Source organism: Archocentrus centrarchus, chromosome 8 (genome assembly GCF_007364275.1).
Source record: "Archocentrus centrarchus isolate MPI-CPG fArcCen1 chromosome 8, fArcCen1, whole genome shotgun sequence".
NCBI classification, from domain to species: domain Eukaryota; kingdom Metazoa; phylum Chordata; class Actinopteri; order Cichliformes; family Cichlidae; genus Archocentrus; species Archocentrus centrarchus.
The window spans coordinates 14,047,969-14,062,318 of record NC_044353.1 but is presented as its reverse complement, the minus strand read 5'-3'; the positions used below and the strand labels follow the sequence as shown (position 1 = coordinate 14,062,318).

Here is a 14,350-nt window from a genome sequence, read left to right as displayed (position 1 = left end):
CATAATAACTGGAAAATAATTAAATTTAAATGATCAATATGAACAATTGGGTGTTTTAGGAGCTCTGCATTGGCCAACTAAGATTCACCTCTGGGTCTGTGATCATCTGTCAACAATAATCAGCATCAGTTTTCAACTCCACTGTCACCCCCACAGTCCTCATTGGCCATTCAGCGATATGAGTGACATGGCAGTGAAAACAGATCCTGACAGGAAGCTGCTCGGCTAAAACCTCAGGCAGGATTTGACTTCTCATCTGAGAATGCTGCCAGACCTGATAAGAGGACAGACACAGGAGCTCTCAGCGGTATGCTGACCGCATGCAGCAGGGAGTTCAGTTGGTGATGGAAAGTCATTCAAATAATACATTGGTTTTTTCACAGGAAAGGACAGAAAGCCTCGGTGTGTCTTTTGAGTGACTCATACTGTAGATGGATGTGAGTGAAAGAGGAGGCGAGCTGCCTTCAGGTGCACAGTGAATCACGCATGCGTTCCAAGTATTTCATGTCCTCTCACTTCACCCCAACACTCTGGTCCAACCTCACTGCAACCACAGACACTGAGCATCCTTTAACATTTGCACAATCATTTCTCTAACTGATAAAACACTTTACTTTTTCTAGCTGTGCATATTGGAGTATAAACAGGGCAGCTGCTGCCACACAGTGGCTCATTAACCACAGCACATCCTGCTGTTTATCAGCGACTCCCACTGACACACACACACACACACACACACACACACACCACACACACACACACAGAAACGCAGACAAGACAGACTTCAGCAAAGCAACAGCATGTACATTACAAAATATACTTTTTTTATAGATAGTATGATAACAAAGCACTTTTCATGGCACTTTGTGATCACTGTGACAACCTCTCAAGAGGGACAAACGTGACACAGAGCAAGTCTGACAAGCAAACATTCATAATGAACATTGTACAAAGAAAAGTGATGCACAAATACAGCTTCGCTACAGTCTACACACAGACATCCATCACCGAAGAGGACACAACAACGTTTGGGAGTGCTGTGCTGTTGCCGTGTGCGAGTGGTGAGAAGGCAAACCGCATGCGGAGGGAACAGCAGGAATAATCTCATTGTACTGTATGTAGCTTGGTGGGTGATGCTGCAGCACAGTTACATGTACAGTACTCGGGATGATGTTTCACTGGCCCTGAATTGAATGTACAGACAGACACAGTGTGGGTAAATGCCCTCCAAATGTTGGCTTTATTCTATCTAACAGCAGTACACATGTGAACAGATGGGATCATTTTAGCTACAATCTCACCGTGAGACTCAGACTCACTAAAATCTCCAAGAATAAAGACTGTAAGGCCAAAAAGGGATTCTGTTCACAGCCTGGTAAAACTGAGATTAAACAAACGAAGAGCTGCACAGCAAAATGCTATATCCACATCAACAATCTCTTCATTTTCCCCATGCCTGCAGATGGATATAGCATTACAGTCTGCAACTCCTGACTGGTAGCTTGATACAACTGTCACCACAAAAACCACAAATATCTCTACACGTGACATAAAAGGTTTAAATTCACATTTCAGATAAGGGATGGCAGCCAATCCAGATTCACTTTCATTCAGTCGAAAGCTTGGTGGAGAAGAAGAGGACGTCCACTTCTCAGGTTTTGGTGCAGGGATTGGCTTTCATAATAGACAGCAGACTTTTTTTTTTTTTGTTTACCCTCCCTCCCTCCATGTTTCTTTATCTATGTGTGTCTCTCTCTGCCAGATTATCAGCATCAACTACAGGCCGCAGCAGCCAGTCTTGTGCTTCTGAGACTCAATGTAGTCGTGTATCTGGAACTTGGGCTCATTCGGCTGCTGTGTTGCTCTGTGCTTCAGCTCCCTGACAGAGAAAGAAAAAGAGAAAGAGAAAGATGCAGGAAGTTAGATGCAGAGGTGGCGAATGTGTGGGATGGAGCACAGACAGGCTGGGCAAATAAAGAATATGAGAAATGAAGAGAAATATATCAGGATCTCTGTGTACTGAGATTTTATCAGAATGCCTCGGGCATGGTATCATTTAATCTGACATCCACTTAAGACTGCCATCACATCAAGATAATAAATCACCTACATTAGTTTCATTTGCAGCTCTGGAAGCACACTTTACAGTCATTTCAGACTTCATAAGAACCTTTTTGAGATTCCTTTCACTCTGTAACACAGGTGTGTACACATGGAACTCATTAAAATACAGCAATCACACACTTATTATTTAGAGTCCAGAGGAAGCCTGAAATGCAAACAGTTGCAGTCTAGTGATAATTACAGACAACAGGAACAAACAACTAAACGAAAGCCCGTGGTGTGCATTAGATGCAGAGGGAGGCTTGATTGCATCAAGTTAAAGTTACAGTGTGTAAAATCTTCACCACTAGATGTCAGTAGATTTCAGAATGCAGTCAACTGAGTTCTGTTTTCCTATCCCTCCCAATTCAAGTACACAGTCCTAGCTACGGTGGTTTCTATAGGAAAAACGTGTTTTGGTCAGCCGAGACATCAAAAATATTCAATTTAAATTGTACCCTATAACAGCCATGGCTGGCTGGCATGTTTCTGCTATTGTTTGTTCTGGATCCTCGCTGGAGTTTTTCCCTATCGGTGTAAGGCTGTCAGTCCACTGTTTACCTCAACTGTGAGAAGTGTCCCCATTATTTACTCTGGAAGAGGCTGTAAAACTTTGCATCCAATACAAGTCTATGAGTCTGACTGATGCCAGCGATACTAAGGTGAGCACTGCTGTTTTTGCCGCTTTAGCCTCAGTTGGTTGCTCTGTTGGTGTTAGTGAAACTGGCTTTGAAGTGGCTGCAGTTTTGTTGGACTTGAACACTTAATGAATAAATGTAATCAAACTGTTAATCAGAGGGAAAGTGTGATTTTTAGGACACTCAAGCTTAATATTAGCAGGCATAATGTTAGCTTATAACCAGCTGTTGTTTAGCTGACTCTTCTCAGCTGTCCAGAGATGGGAGGGTCGCATGGTTAGTCTGCTAACAATAAGTAATTGCGACAATATCGGGAAGAAATAAGCACGTTTATGCAGGTTTTCATGTGTCAGAGCCTTGACTTCAGTTCAGGAGATAAGGCTTTAGGTGAGGAGGAAGAGAATGAAATTTTATTAAGATGCCAGTGGTGTTGTCTCTTCCTTTGCATTTTCGTGTTTTTGGTGAAGGAGATCCTCTCTGATGAAAAAACATAGGTATGAACCTTCATATCTTGAGTCTGAAGGTGCAGGCATGAATTTAAATGTCCCTCCACAGCACGTGAACGCCTACGGGTTCTCTTCTCCTCCGCCTTTGGTGTGCTATGCATATGGCCGCCAGTCTCTAGCCACATATATATAAAACACGGTAAATTGGAAGGGAGATGTCCCTCCTGGCCACTCTATCCAAATATAGTGGGGAACATGCCAGCTTCCACAAACCGGCGCCTGCTCCTATGTATTTTAATAGATTAATTCTGTTTATGAGAATGCATCAATTACACACTAATCTATGTATATTTTTCTATTAAATAACCTCAACAAATTACTGACTGCACCTTTAAAGTCAAAGAAAAGACAAACAACAGCAACAAAAAACATTACCCAGAGAACATCTGAGTAAACACAAGAGGTCAAGCCGCATGCATGAAGCAGATAACAACCCTCACATGAAACCTCAGTGTGCAATTTAGAAGTAAATTAATTTTGCGCTGCAAAGGGTTCTATCTTTTAAAGGAGAATAGAATTTTGAAGTCTAAGATACGAGATGTGATCAAACAGTTTTGCGATTTTGACAACAAAAAAATGTGTCTGATTTGTGCAACTCACTGCTTCCTGTGCCCATTTTTACAATGCTTCCTGGAAACCCTTTTCTGTGCATGCATGATGCAGGCTGGATCTCCTTCAGTGTGTCAAATCGGTAATCCTGCACCTTGAATTTTATTTTGAAAAAGAGAATGTTTCAGCGTGCCAAATGCAGGGATTATTCCCAGCCATTTATCCTTAGTTAGGTATGAGGTGCAGCTGTAGTCAAAGGTCTGATCTTCAGACTCTCCACATGGCAAAAACGAATGAGAAAGCTATGAGAGCCTGAATAAATATGTATAACCGATCAACCATATCTCCACAAGTAAAAACTTTATACATACGTAGATCTGGGTTTTCTCTTCTAGTGTGCAGATCTTATGCAGTGTCTTTGTAATACACTGAATACAAGCTCTTTTTTTTTAATCAATCTGTGATCAGAATATACTTTTAATACATTACAAGGCTGAAAACACTCAGACATAATACGCATATGCAGCCATTAATTATTTTATTCTAAAACTATGCACATTAATAAGTTATTGTATGAGCCTAGACACTGGGAAGACATCCCATTAGAGTTCATAAACTTGCTCCAAGGATTTACTCTAATTCAGCCACAAAGATGATCCAGTTCATCCCAAAGGTGTTGGATGAGGTTATGGTTAAACTCCCCTAATCTCCAGTTTGTTTCCACAATGACAGCAGCATATTGTTTTAAGAAAAAAAAATAAATGCTGTGACATTATTTTCCATATTGCAACCACCCAAAAAAACAAAGACAAACAGCAGCAGACAAAAAGAAAGCAAAATGTCCATCTCATACTCATAACTGCAACATAAGGAAAATCTACCAAATTAACGACAGAACTCTGTCCTTTTATTTTTTTTTTTGTTGGTCATTTTTTGTTGCATCACTCAGTATCTCTGTAGACTGAGGCCACAGACTGCTGTGACAGTTTCTTGACACAATTTTGAATTCATTGTTCCCTCAACCGTTACAAGATGTCCAGATCCTGATTTAGCTAAGCAGACCCAAATCATGATGCTAGCTCCACCATGCTTTATGGCATTTGGTGATGGCGGGCAGTACCATTTTTCCTGTGAACGTAATGTATATTTTTATTTAGTATATTTCTTACAATACATATATTAACACAACATAGCAAATTCAGAGATTTTTGCATATGTTCAGCTGTTACCTTTGAGTTGCTTTCCACCTACTGTACATTATGTTCATTGGAGTGGCTTTTGCAGAACTCCCACTCCTTGGGAGAGCAGCAACTATCCTGAATTTCTTCAACTTGTAAACAATTTGACTTTTTAAAATGTATCTTTTGGGCTTTTCAGACTTTATTGCAATAGGAGAAAAGAGAAGAAAGCTGGCCTCAGGGAAGATTCAAACCCAGGTCTCTGCATTAGCCTTGTGGCATACAGGTCGCCCACTCAACTTGATGAGCTAAACTGACAATCTGGCTTTGTGATAGATGAATACACAGGGTTTGTGCATCTCAATAACACTTCTCTGAATAATTTTTATTGGGATTTTATTTGTCTAGAACCAGACTTTGTATGCCCCTACTAAGGGCACCTCTTCAACCTACAGTTTTTCCACCCTGCACTGTCAGTGACTAGTCAGTGTCAGATGATTTTTTCTATACTTGCAAATTAGATGACGATTAGGCTTTTTTATGAGTAAAAGAAAAAGAAAAAGCAATTATATTATTAACATTAGCATCTTCATACATCTGTTTTTTTTTTTTCTTTTTTTTTTTAAACTTGAGGACAGCCCAAAAAAGGTAAAAAGGAATAACATAACACCTTCTTATGCTGTCATGGCAACAAAATGTCCTAGGAAGACATACTGGTGCTTTATCTGGTAATATAATGCTATGAGCAACCAAAAATAATCAACTGAAAGATGCTAAAATGGCCAGCGGAGCTGCAGAGAGCTGAACACTCAAGTTATAGTCGTGTAATGTGGGTTCTTCACTACAGTCAACTGGTTTCCATTAAATAATGTTGTCTCATCCATTGTTTATTAATAATATTGATTACAGGAGCCTAAGACTTACTTTGCTATAGCATGAAAAGCCAGGTCCACATTGACTCCTGTCTTTGCACTGGTCTCCATAAAGGGTACTCCATATTCCTGAGATGGAAAAAACATTAGAAGAGTAAAGCCTCTCTACTGTGGCGACTTCAACCACTTGAAAATGTCATGCATTACCTTTGCCAGCTTCTCTCCATCCTCCATCTTCACGACCCTCTCTGCAGCCATGTCTGACTGTAAGACAGCAGCAGAAAAATAAAACAAGTCATCATAGCGGAGGTGATGGGTCACAGAGTCACCATGCCATCCGCTACATGTTGTCAGCCGGCACGTCCTGTCTCCTATCTGTCAGCCCAGCCGCCAGCTGGTGAGCCAAATCTCCTTCAGACTGATGAAATGTCAGAATCTCCACCTCCAGCAGGAGGGCGGCGCTCCCACAGACCGCTGCCACCAGTCCTGCTGCTTTCACGGCAAATGATCTGAGCTGCTGCTACATGACATCTAAGACCCTTGAGACAAGTGAGTTTTCTCTGAGCCACCAGAGGGAGCTTGTAGATATATTAGCAATGACTGCGGCTGCAGTGAAACAGGAAAATGTCTCTTTTCATCACCAGAAGCATTGTGCAAGAAATGTTTCATGCAGCTTGAAGCATATGAATAGCAGTTAGTGAGCCAGTGTTTTGGATGTATCCTTATTAGTCATGATGATGGAATAACACTGGATGATGCATGGAAGAAAAAAAAGAAATAAAGCAACAATTTTGTAAACAGACTGTCTCGATTTTCCCAGACAAGCGTGCGCATTAAAAAGAGACAACTATGCACATAAATCAAAGCAGACACAGACGTTCATTTATCCACTTGTAAATGTGAGATTGAGTGAGTGAGAGTTTGCATTCATGCATACGTGATGAAGTGGAAGCAGTTCCTGTGTCTTAGTGTGATAACAGCGATGTTGAAATTGTGCTGAGGGACTTGCTATGCTCCTAATCTTTTATGTAACACTAAACGGAAGCTGTGCTCACCTTGTTGCCGAGCAACATGATGACCACATCCTTCTGGGCATGCTCGTGTATTTCAGTCAGCCAAGCCTTCAAAAGTAGAAAAGACAGACAATTAAAGGAGGGGGGGGGGGGGAGATTGGTCAATTAAAAAAAAAAAAAAAAAAAAGAACACTGCTTGAAGACAGCGTTTTGCCATCCTCCATCTATCGTGGTGTCACTGAGTCACTCTTGTCCTTGAAAGCTTTTATTGCTTTTCATTATTGAAACTGTGTAACCAACCAACCAAAGGATAACATCTTGTCATTCCAAATAGACAAAATGCTACAGGCCCCCACAGTACTTTGCATGTAAATAGAGTTTAACGTTCAGCTTGAGGGGGTTTTGGATGCAGGAAGTGAAAATAAACAGAGAGAGGAGAGGAGCAACGAGAGACAGAGACAAGGAAAGTACAGGGGGAAAGTAATCTGAGAAAGTCTTACCCTGATATTGTCAAATGATGGCTTGCTGGTGATATCATAAAGCAGGAGTAATGCTGTAAGAAAGGCAAAAAGAGGAGCAGTTTGGTTGCATTTTTAATGGGGTTACTCTTTCATAGATAAACGCACGTTCTCTGTGCACACAATTAAAGCCCATCTCAGCTGCTTTGCTCCATTACCTGCGCTGGACCTTCCCCCACACAGAGAGCACAAGGAAGTAAAATATAAAAAGCAAAGGTTACCCTGGGCATCTCTGTAGTAGGCGTGCGTTACACTGCGGAATCTCTCTTGGCCGGCTGTATCCCAGATCTGCGTAACAAACCACACAGTTACACAGTATGCAAACACAGGTAAATATCCTGATCCATCCTCACGAAATACAAGACAGCCACTGACTGCAGCAGACAGAGTTATGATACTGCTTCACAATGCTTGAATGCCATGATCAGTAAAGATTTAATTCAAACCAGAATCTGAATAGTTGAATTTAGAAGTTAAACTTGTTGATAAATCTAAACGTTTTAATTTTGCGCTTTTTAGTCACTGGTCACTTCATTAGGTACACCTTTGACCCTTTTTTGCCTTCAGAACTGCTTCAATGCTTCGTGGCACAGATTCAACAAGATTTTGGTCCCTACTGATATGACAGAATCACACAGCTGCTGCAGATCTGTCAGCTGCACATCCATGATGTGAATCTCCTGTTCAACCAAATCCCAAAAGTGCTCTATTGGATCTGGTGACTGGGGAGGCCATTTGAGTATAGTGAACTCCCTGTCAGTCTGAGATGATTTGAGCTTTGAGTGTATTATCAGAAGACGGGTACACTGTGGTCATAAAGAGATGGGCACAGTCAGCAACAATACTCAGGTAGGTTATGGCATTTAAGCAATGCTCAGTTGGTATTAAGGGGCCCAAAGTGTGCCAAGAAAATATCGACCACAGAACTACACCACCAACACCATCAGCCTGAACCGCTGATTCAAGGCAAGATGGATCCATGCTTTCATGACGTTTACACCAAATTCTGACCCTACCATCCAAATGTTGCAGCAGAATGAGACTCATCAGACCAGGCAATGTTTTTCCAGTCTTTCTTTGTCCAAATTTGGTGAGCCCATGCAAACTGTAGCCTCCCTTTCCTGTTCCTGCTGACACAACTGGCACCCAGTATGGTCTTCTGCTGCTGTAGCCCATCTGCTTCAAGATTTGACATGTTGTGCATTCAGAGATGCTCTTCTGCATACCTTGACTGTAATGAGTGGCTATTTGAGTTACTGTTGCCTTCTTATCAGCTTGAAGCAGTCTGGCCATTCTCCTCTGACCTCTGGCATCAACAAGGAATTTTCTAGAGATCTACTGCTCATGGGATATTTTCTCTTTTTCACACCATTCAATCCCAGCATATTAGCAGTTTCTGAAATACTCAGACTAACCCATCTGGCACCAACAACCACATTCAAAGTCACTTAAATAATCTTTCTTCCCCTTGTCTACATGCCTAAATGCACTGAGGTGCTGCCATGGTATTGGCTGATTGGATAGTTGTGTTAACAGAGCTGCTAAATGATGTACCTTATGAAGTGGCCGGTGAGTGTAATTATAATAAACTGCCATCTTGGCAATTAAGTTTATTGGAGCCTATCCTATATACAATTTTGTTTTTTCTGTTAGTTCAACATGTTGGCAAAATGTAGAAGCTACTCCTAAAATTCCCGAGCCACTGTGTAGATAACCTTTATACTTGTTTTATATACTTGTATTATTTATACTTCCTGTGATTTTCCATGTAAAATAAATGTGTGAGGAAATATAGCACTTGCCTATCCACCTACTTCAAAATTTCTGCTGTTACAGATTAGGTCTATTTTGGAATTAATGACAGGATTTTTTATGTATAATGCTTGTGCAGGAGAAGAGACACTAATGAGATACTCAAGTTAGCAGAGGAGTCTAAATCTGTCGCCACCCACTCAGCCTTGAATGAACAGGTCATGATGATAGACAGCCATGTTTTGGGGGATTGTGTGCCAACAACATGCTGCAGGAATAAAACCCCATAGTCACTTGTACTACCACAATATCTTTAACTGGGCTGGCAATGGTTAAAATTGCAATTTAATTTAAAATATTTTGAGGGTCAAATGATTTTTCAGATCATTTTTGATTATACATAATCTCCCAGATGAGCTGAGGTGATGATCTGAGCTGAGGATCTGTCATGTGATGAGGTGAAATGCAGCCAGACACGGTCTTGCGAGGATCTAGGGAAAAGGTGCAACACTCTCACCTGTAGCTTGACTTTCAGGTTGTCGACATCCACCACTTTATTCTACGAAAACAAGGAGAGCTGCGTGAGACAATTCACCATATGCCTTAGAGAGTGGAGTGCTGTGAAAATGGCACAGAAATGAATGACGAACATCACAGCAGACTAAAAAAGCTCAGAGACTCAGCGTGTGACAAAAGAAAAAAGGCAACTAAAAGTGGCTTTGAATGCTGGCAGGGAAAGTAATTTGCAACACCCACACAACAACAACAACGAGGTCTTGGGATAAGACTTAATTACACAACAGTGAGAAAGACGACTGGCAGCATAACAACGGACTCCCCCTTAATTTCCTCATGCCCTGTAGGGGTGCCCTCTGAGTTCCTGTAAAAAAAAAACAAAGATAGCCCTAAAATAGTTTAGGCGCCCCGGCTAAAAAAGACTAAATGCTGTGGCTGAAAAGGAGAAAAGATTCTGGGGGTGTAATAAAGGAGTATGTTTCAACAGCAAGCAACAGTAAACAAGTTCTCCCATGCATTGCTTCACGGCCTACAGGACCAAACCAGGTCACAAACATATTTTAACCCCGCACTGCAAAAACCACCACAAGATGAAGGAAGTCTGAGTCGCGAGTGCACTTCCTTAATCAGTTTGTAACTTCATATCAGTGACAGGTCATCACAAGCATTCTTTGCCTTTCCTGTGAATGCACGGAAGAACAGACATGCACAGGAAAAAAAAAAAAAAAAAACATGAAAAAGCCACACAGTAGCAAAAATGAAACCTCTATGACGTGTACAAGGCTGTCACTGGCAGCCAGAGCTGCCACCTGCTGAATCGTCTGCTTTGGCAGAATGGACATGGTTCAACCCCTGCATTAGTTGCCATGGGTTTCCATTTTTTCCCCCAATTATGACGTGAGAGGAGCTCTCATGCTGAGTAACTGCTACAAGGAAGCATGCCGAAAATAGACCGGCCATGTTACAAGCTGCAACAACACACTGTCTGCCTATGCATGTGCATAGGCAGACAGTTTTATCTCCGATTATCTCCGATTATCCTGTGACTGAGCTGCAGCATCTGCACCTTTCTCACAAACATGAAAAAAAAAAAAAAAGGTAACTGCCTATCAGCCATTCTTCTCAATGAACACTACAGCACTACAGTCTGACACTACAGCAACAAGTTGTTTTTTTTTTTTTGGTTTTAAATGAATCCAAGTGTTGATGAGTGTCACTTGCCTTTTAATGCGTTTTATGAACTGCTATCTGGCTGCAGCACCTGTTGCTGAGCGGGTGGGGGGTAAAGTAGAGCGCTGATGCTTCTGAATAGACAGGGTTCATATACCTGTCAGACATCCATTATGTTCCTTCATGTCTCTGCCGCCTTCCAGAGAAGATGGTGCCTCACTTTGGCTAATGCAGTGCAGTTTCCTCCTCAAAGTAACACCCCCACCTCTTACTTGACTTGCCATTAGTGTGAGTGTTTTGCTTTGATTGGAGGAAAACAGGGAGGCTGGGGGCGAGCCTGTCCACTTGGTCCGATTACCATATTTGCCTGTTTGCTCCAGCAGGCATTTGCTTCACATTCAGCACTGTGTGGGTTGTGTGTGCATGTGTATGTGTGTGTGTGTGTGTTCAAATGAGGTGTATGTGAATAGGAGCTTGTCTGTCAGCATGGTGACTCCTCCAGGACCGAACTGAGCTGCAGCCAATCTTTCCAGGAGACAAGGACGTGGGCAGGCATCTGCCAAGACATTTATGAAGCAGTCCGCAGCCTAGCAGCACAAGTGGTCTGTGAACTCCACTGATTTCTCTTTGCAAGCATTTGTACATTTGGTGCTATCATCGCAGAATGATGAAGTGTTCCTCGTGGAAATTAGGTGATAATTGGGCCGATGTCACTCGTTAACAAACGGATTATTGTTGTTTTGTAAATAGCATTAGGTTGTTTTTGCACACGTAAATTATTCCCTCATATGATTAACAAGAATGTAACACACACACACACACACACACACACACACACACACACACACACTAAATGGCTCACAGAGAAATAATGAGCATCATAATGACTCATTCGGTGAGTTCTACAGTATCTCTCTCACCCTAAAGTCTATTCCAACGGTGGCTATAAAGTTGCCTCCCAGAAATGCCCCATCTTTGAAGCGCACCAAGACGCATGTCTTCCCCACGGCTGAATCTCCCAGCAACATCACCTAGAGCAAATCCACCACCAGAGAAAAGGGACAACAGGTTACAGCTGGTCAAAAAAAAAACAAACAAAAAAAAAACATCAAAAACAAAAACAAAACAAAAACCACCACTGACACAAATGAAAGCTGACAGCTGTGTTGCATTAAATACACTGCAACTGAAAAAGGAAAATTTCACACCTGGAATCATAGTGTTTGACTCCCATGACCATACTGTGCGATATATCATGTTCGTAAGCTTTTATTATGTAGGCAAATACAGCCACAGTACACTACAGTGTTGACTTAGCTGCCACCAGGATGTGACACTCTGCCACTGCTGGAGAGGGGAATTCGAGATGTCAGCCAACTCTGTAATTTTACTCTGATCATTTTTCAGCATGCACCCCTCTCCAATCAATATAATTACAACAACAGGATGTGTAATTATACAATCAATCCTGCAGCATGTGATGGAAATATTACATGTTGTTCACTCAGAGTCATGGCTGCATAAATAACCATGCCACGTAGATGTACACAGGCTAACACAAATAGACTTGAATGCAAGTTTCCTGCTGTCTATGTGAGTTTCTAGAACACTTAAGGGTGAGCCTTGGCAGCATTTATTCAATAGAAGGCTTTGTGAAGAGCAACAAGTACACCCTCTGCAAACATTTGGGCGGGTAAGGATTTACAGCCTTCTTAAAGAGAGGCTTCTTCAGCACTAACCGTCAGGTGGATGACTTGTCAGCTCTGTTATCGTTATTCAAACTGTAAAATAATGGCCTGCTCAAGGGGGAGAATGAATAAAGGCAGAGCCTTCAGATTGCAGCTAATGGTTTTCGCTTGAGATCACCAGTGAGCGCTGCACAGTCTCCAGATGTGAAAAGTCAATAATCATGTTGTTGCTGCTGCAGGTACACCCAACTGTCACAGTACAGTAAATGTACACACCTGTTCCACCAGCAGCACCACAAAGAAAGGCAAAAAACAACCCCCAACACACACATGACAGCACGGAAATACACACCTTGAAGGCAATATCATAATACTCGTTAATAGAAGCGCATCTCTCCAAGACATATTTTGACGTGCCGTTTTTTGCCTGCTTCTCCGTGAACGATGCCTTTCTTGTGGACATCGCAGTGCCAAGGAAAGAGCGCAGGCTAAAGAGCCCAGACCCCCAAACAGTTACGATCTCCGAGGTGTCCAAGAAAAGACGCGCGCCGTGCCTTGAGCGAGATCTCCGACAACTCAGTCCCAGTCTCCGCCAACCTCCAGACCCTCTGCTCGCATACTGCGTGTGGCCACGAAATGATCACCGCCAGCCGCCTTCCCAAGTAAAGAGGAAAAAAAAAAAAAAAAAAAAAAATCACACCTTAACGAGCGCACTGTTAGAAGACGCGGAAGAGACGGTCAAAACTTAAACATCAGCAACGGCGGCGGCGCCATCCAGCAGTCAAGAAGGCAGTAATGACAAACAGGCGGAAACATTTCTGTGATTTTTCAGAGAGGAGCGGTGCATCCTGGCGTGGGCAGATCATTAACTGAGCAGCTATGTGAGGACGTCGACAGCTCCGACGTGCGCCTTCTTAGGAGTGGACAGTGTGTCTTTGACGCTGACATTGTCCCCCTTATAGCCGCGGGGGTCAGACACGCTGACGGCTGACTCATCTGCCACAGGTGGTGCTCAATCACTGAGGGTCAACAAAGAGCCACACACACCCAGAGAGGTGACAGGTGGAGGAGCTACTAGTTTAAATACCCACAAATCATACTTCGGGTGTGACTGCCTATTAATTGGTTCCTAAGGATAAACGAAATGCCCTTCAAAATGACAGAAAAAAAGAGGCGCGCTCAACATCCCCGCGCAAAATCTTAGCCACAATATGCGCCTTTTTCATTTTATCTCAAACATCTCATCATGTTTTCATGAAGCATTTTCAGTCTTTTGTTATTTTTGCACCTTCTTGATCAGCCAGTTTCCTTTGCAGTTCCCTGCTACAGCAGCAGACAGTGTTTGTCTCCACCTGCCGCTCAACGGGTGGAGCTTCTCCGCGCTCTTCTCTGTGCAGACGGGACTAATGACACACGGTCACAGATCACTGATGTTATATAACTGACATGCGATCTGTTTCTCACACGTATGAGCTCATCATTCCCTGGCAGCATCTCCGCCTCTGGCATTAACATAATGGCAAAAACGTGGAGCTGAGCATATCGTGGTTTTGGTGAGCATGGTTTCCCTCCATCTGTCTTCTTGTTTGTTTGCGTTTACTTTCTGTTTTATTCTCAACATTAGTTCCTCTGTGGTTTTCCTGCCGCCCTTATCGTATTGACCTGTGCCGTCCTGCCTTCTTATTTATTTATTTGCACATTTGTCACACTTGCATGTTTCAGATCATCAGACAAATTTTAATTTAGACAAAGATAACTCGAGCAAATTCAAAATGCAGTTTTTAAATGAATTTACTTATTAAGGCAAAAAAGCTACCCAAAACCACCTGTCCCTATGTGAAAAAGCA

At 42.3% G+C, this 14,350-nt stretch overlaps 1 protein-coding gene across 1 annotated transcript; it reads right to left on the bottom strand.

Moving 5' to 3' along the window:
• Window positions 1–803: 803 nt before the first annotated feature.
• On the bottom strand, window positions 804–13,360 carry LOC115784553 (ras-related protein Rab-37). The gene is made up of 9 exons (XM_030735821.1): window positions 12,856–13,360; window positions 11,736–11,846; window positions 9,647–9,688; window positions 7,599–7,665; window positions 7,360–7,412; window positions 6,902–6,967; window positions 6,054–6,110; window positions 5,899–5,975; window positions 804–1,879 (listed from the first exon to the last, which is right to left on the bottom strand). The coding sequence occupies exons 1-9, from the start codon at window positions 12,964–12,966 to the stop codon at window positions 1,777–1,779; spliced, it is 687 nt and encodes a 228-aa protein (XP_030591681.1). The 5' UTR covers window positions 12,967–13,360; the 3' UTR covers window positions 804–1,776.
• Window positions 13,361–14,350: the final 990 nt, after the last annotated feature.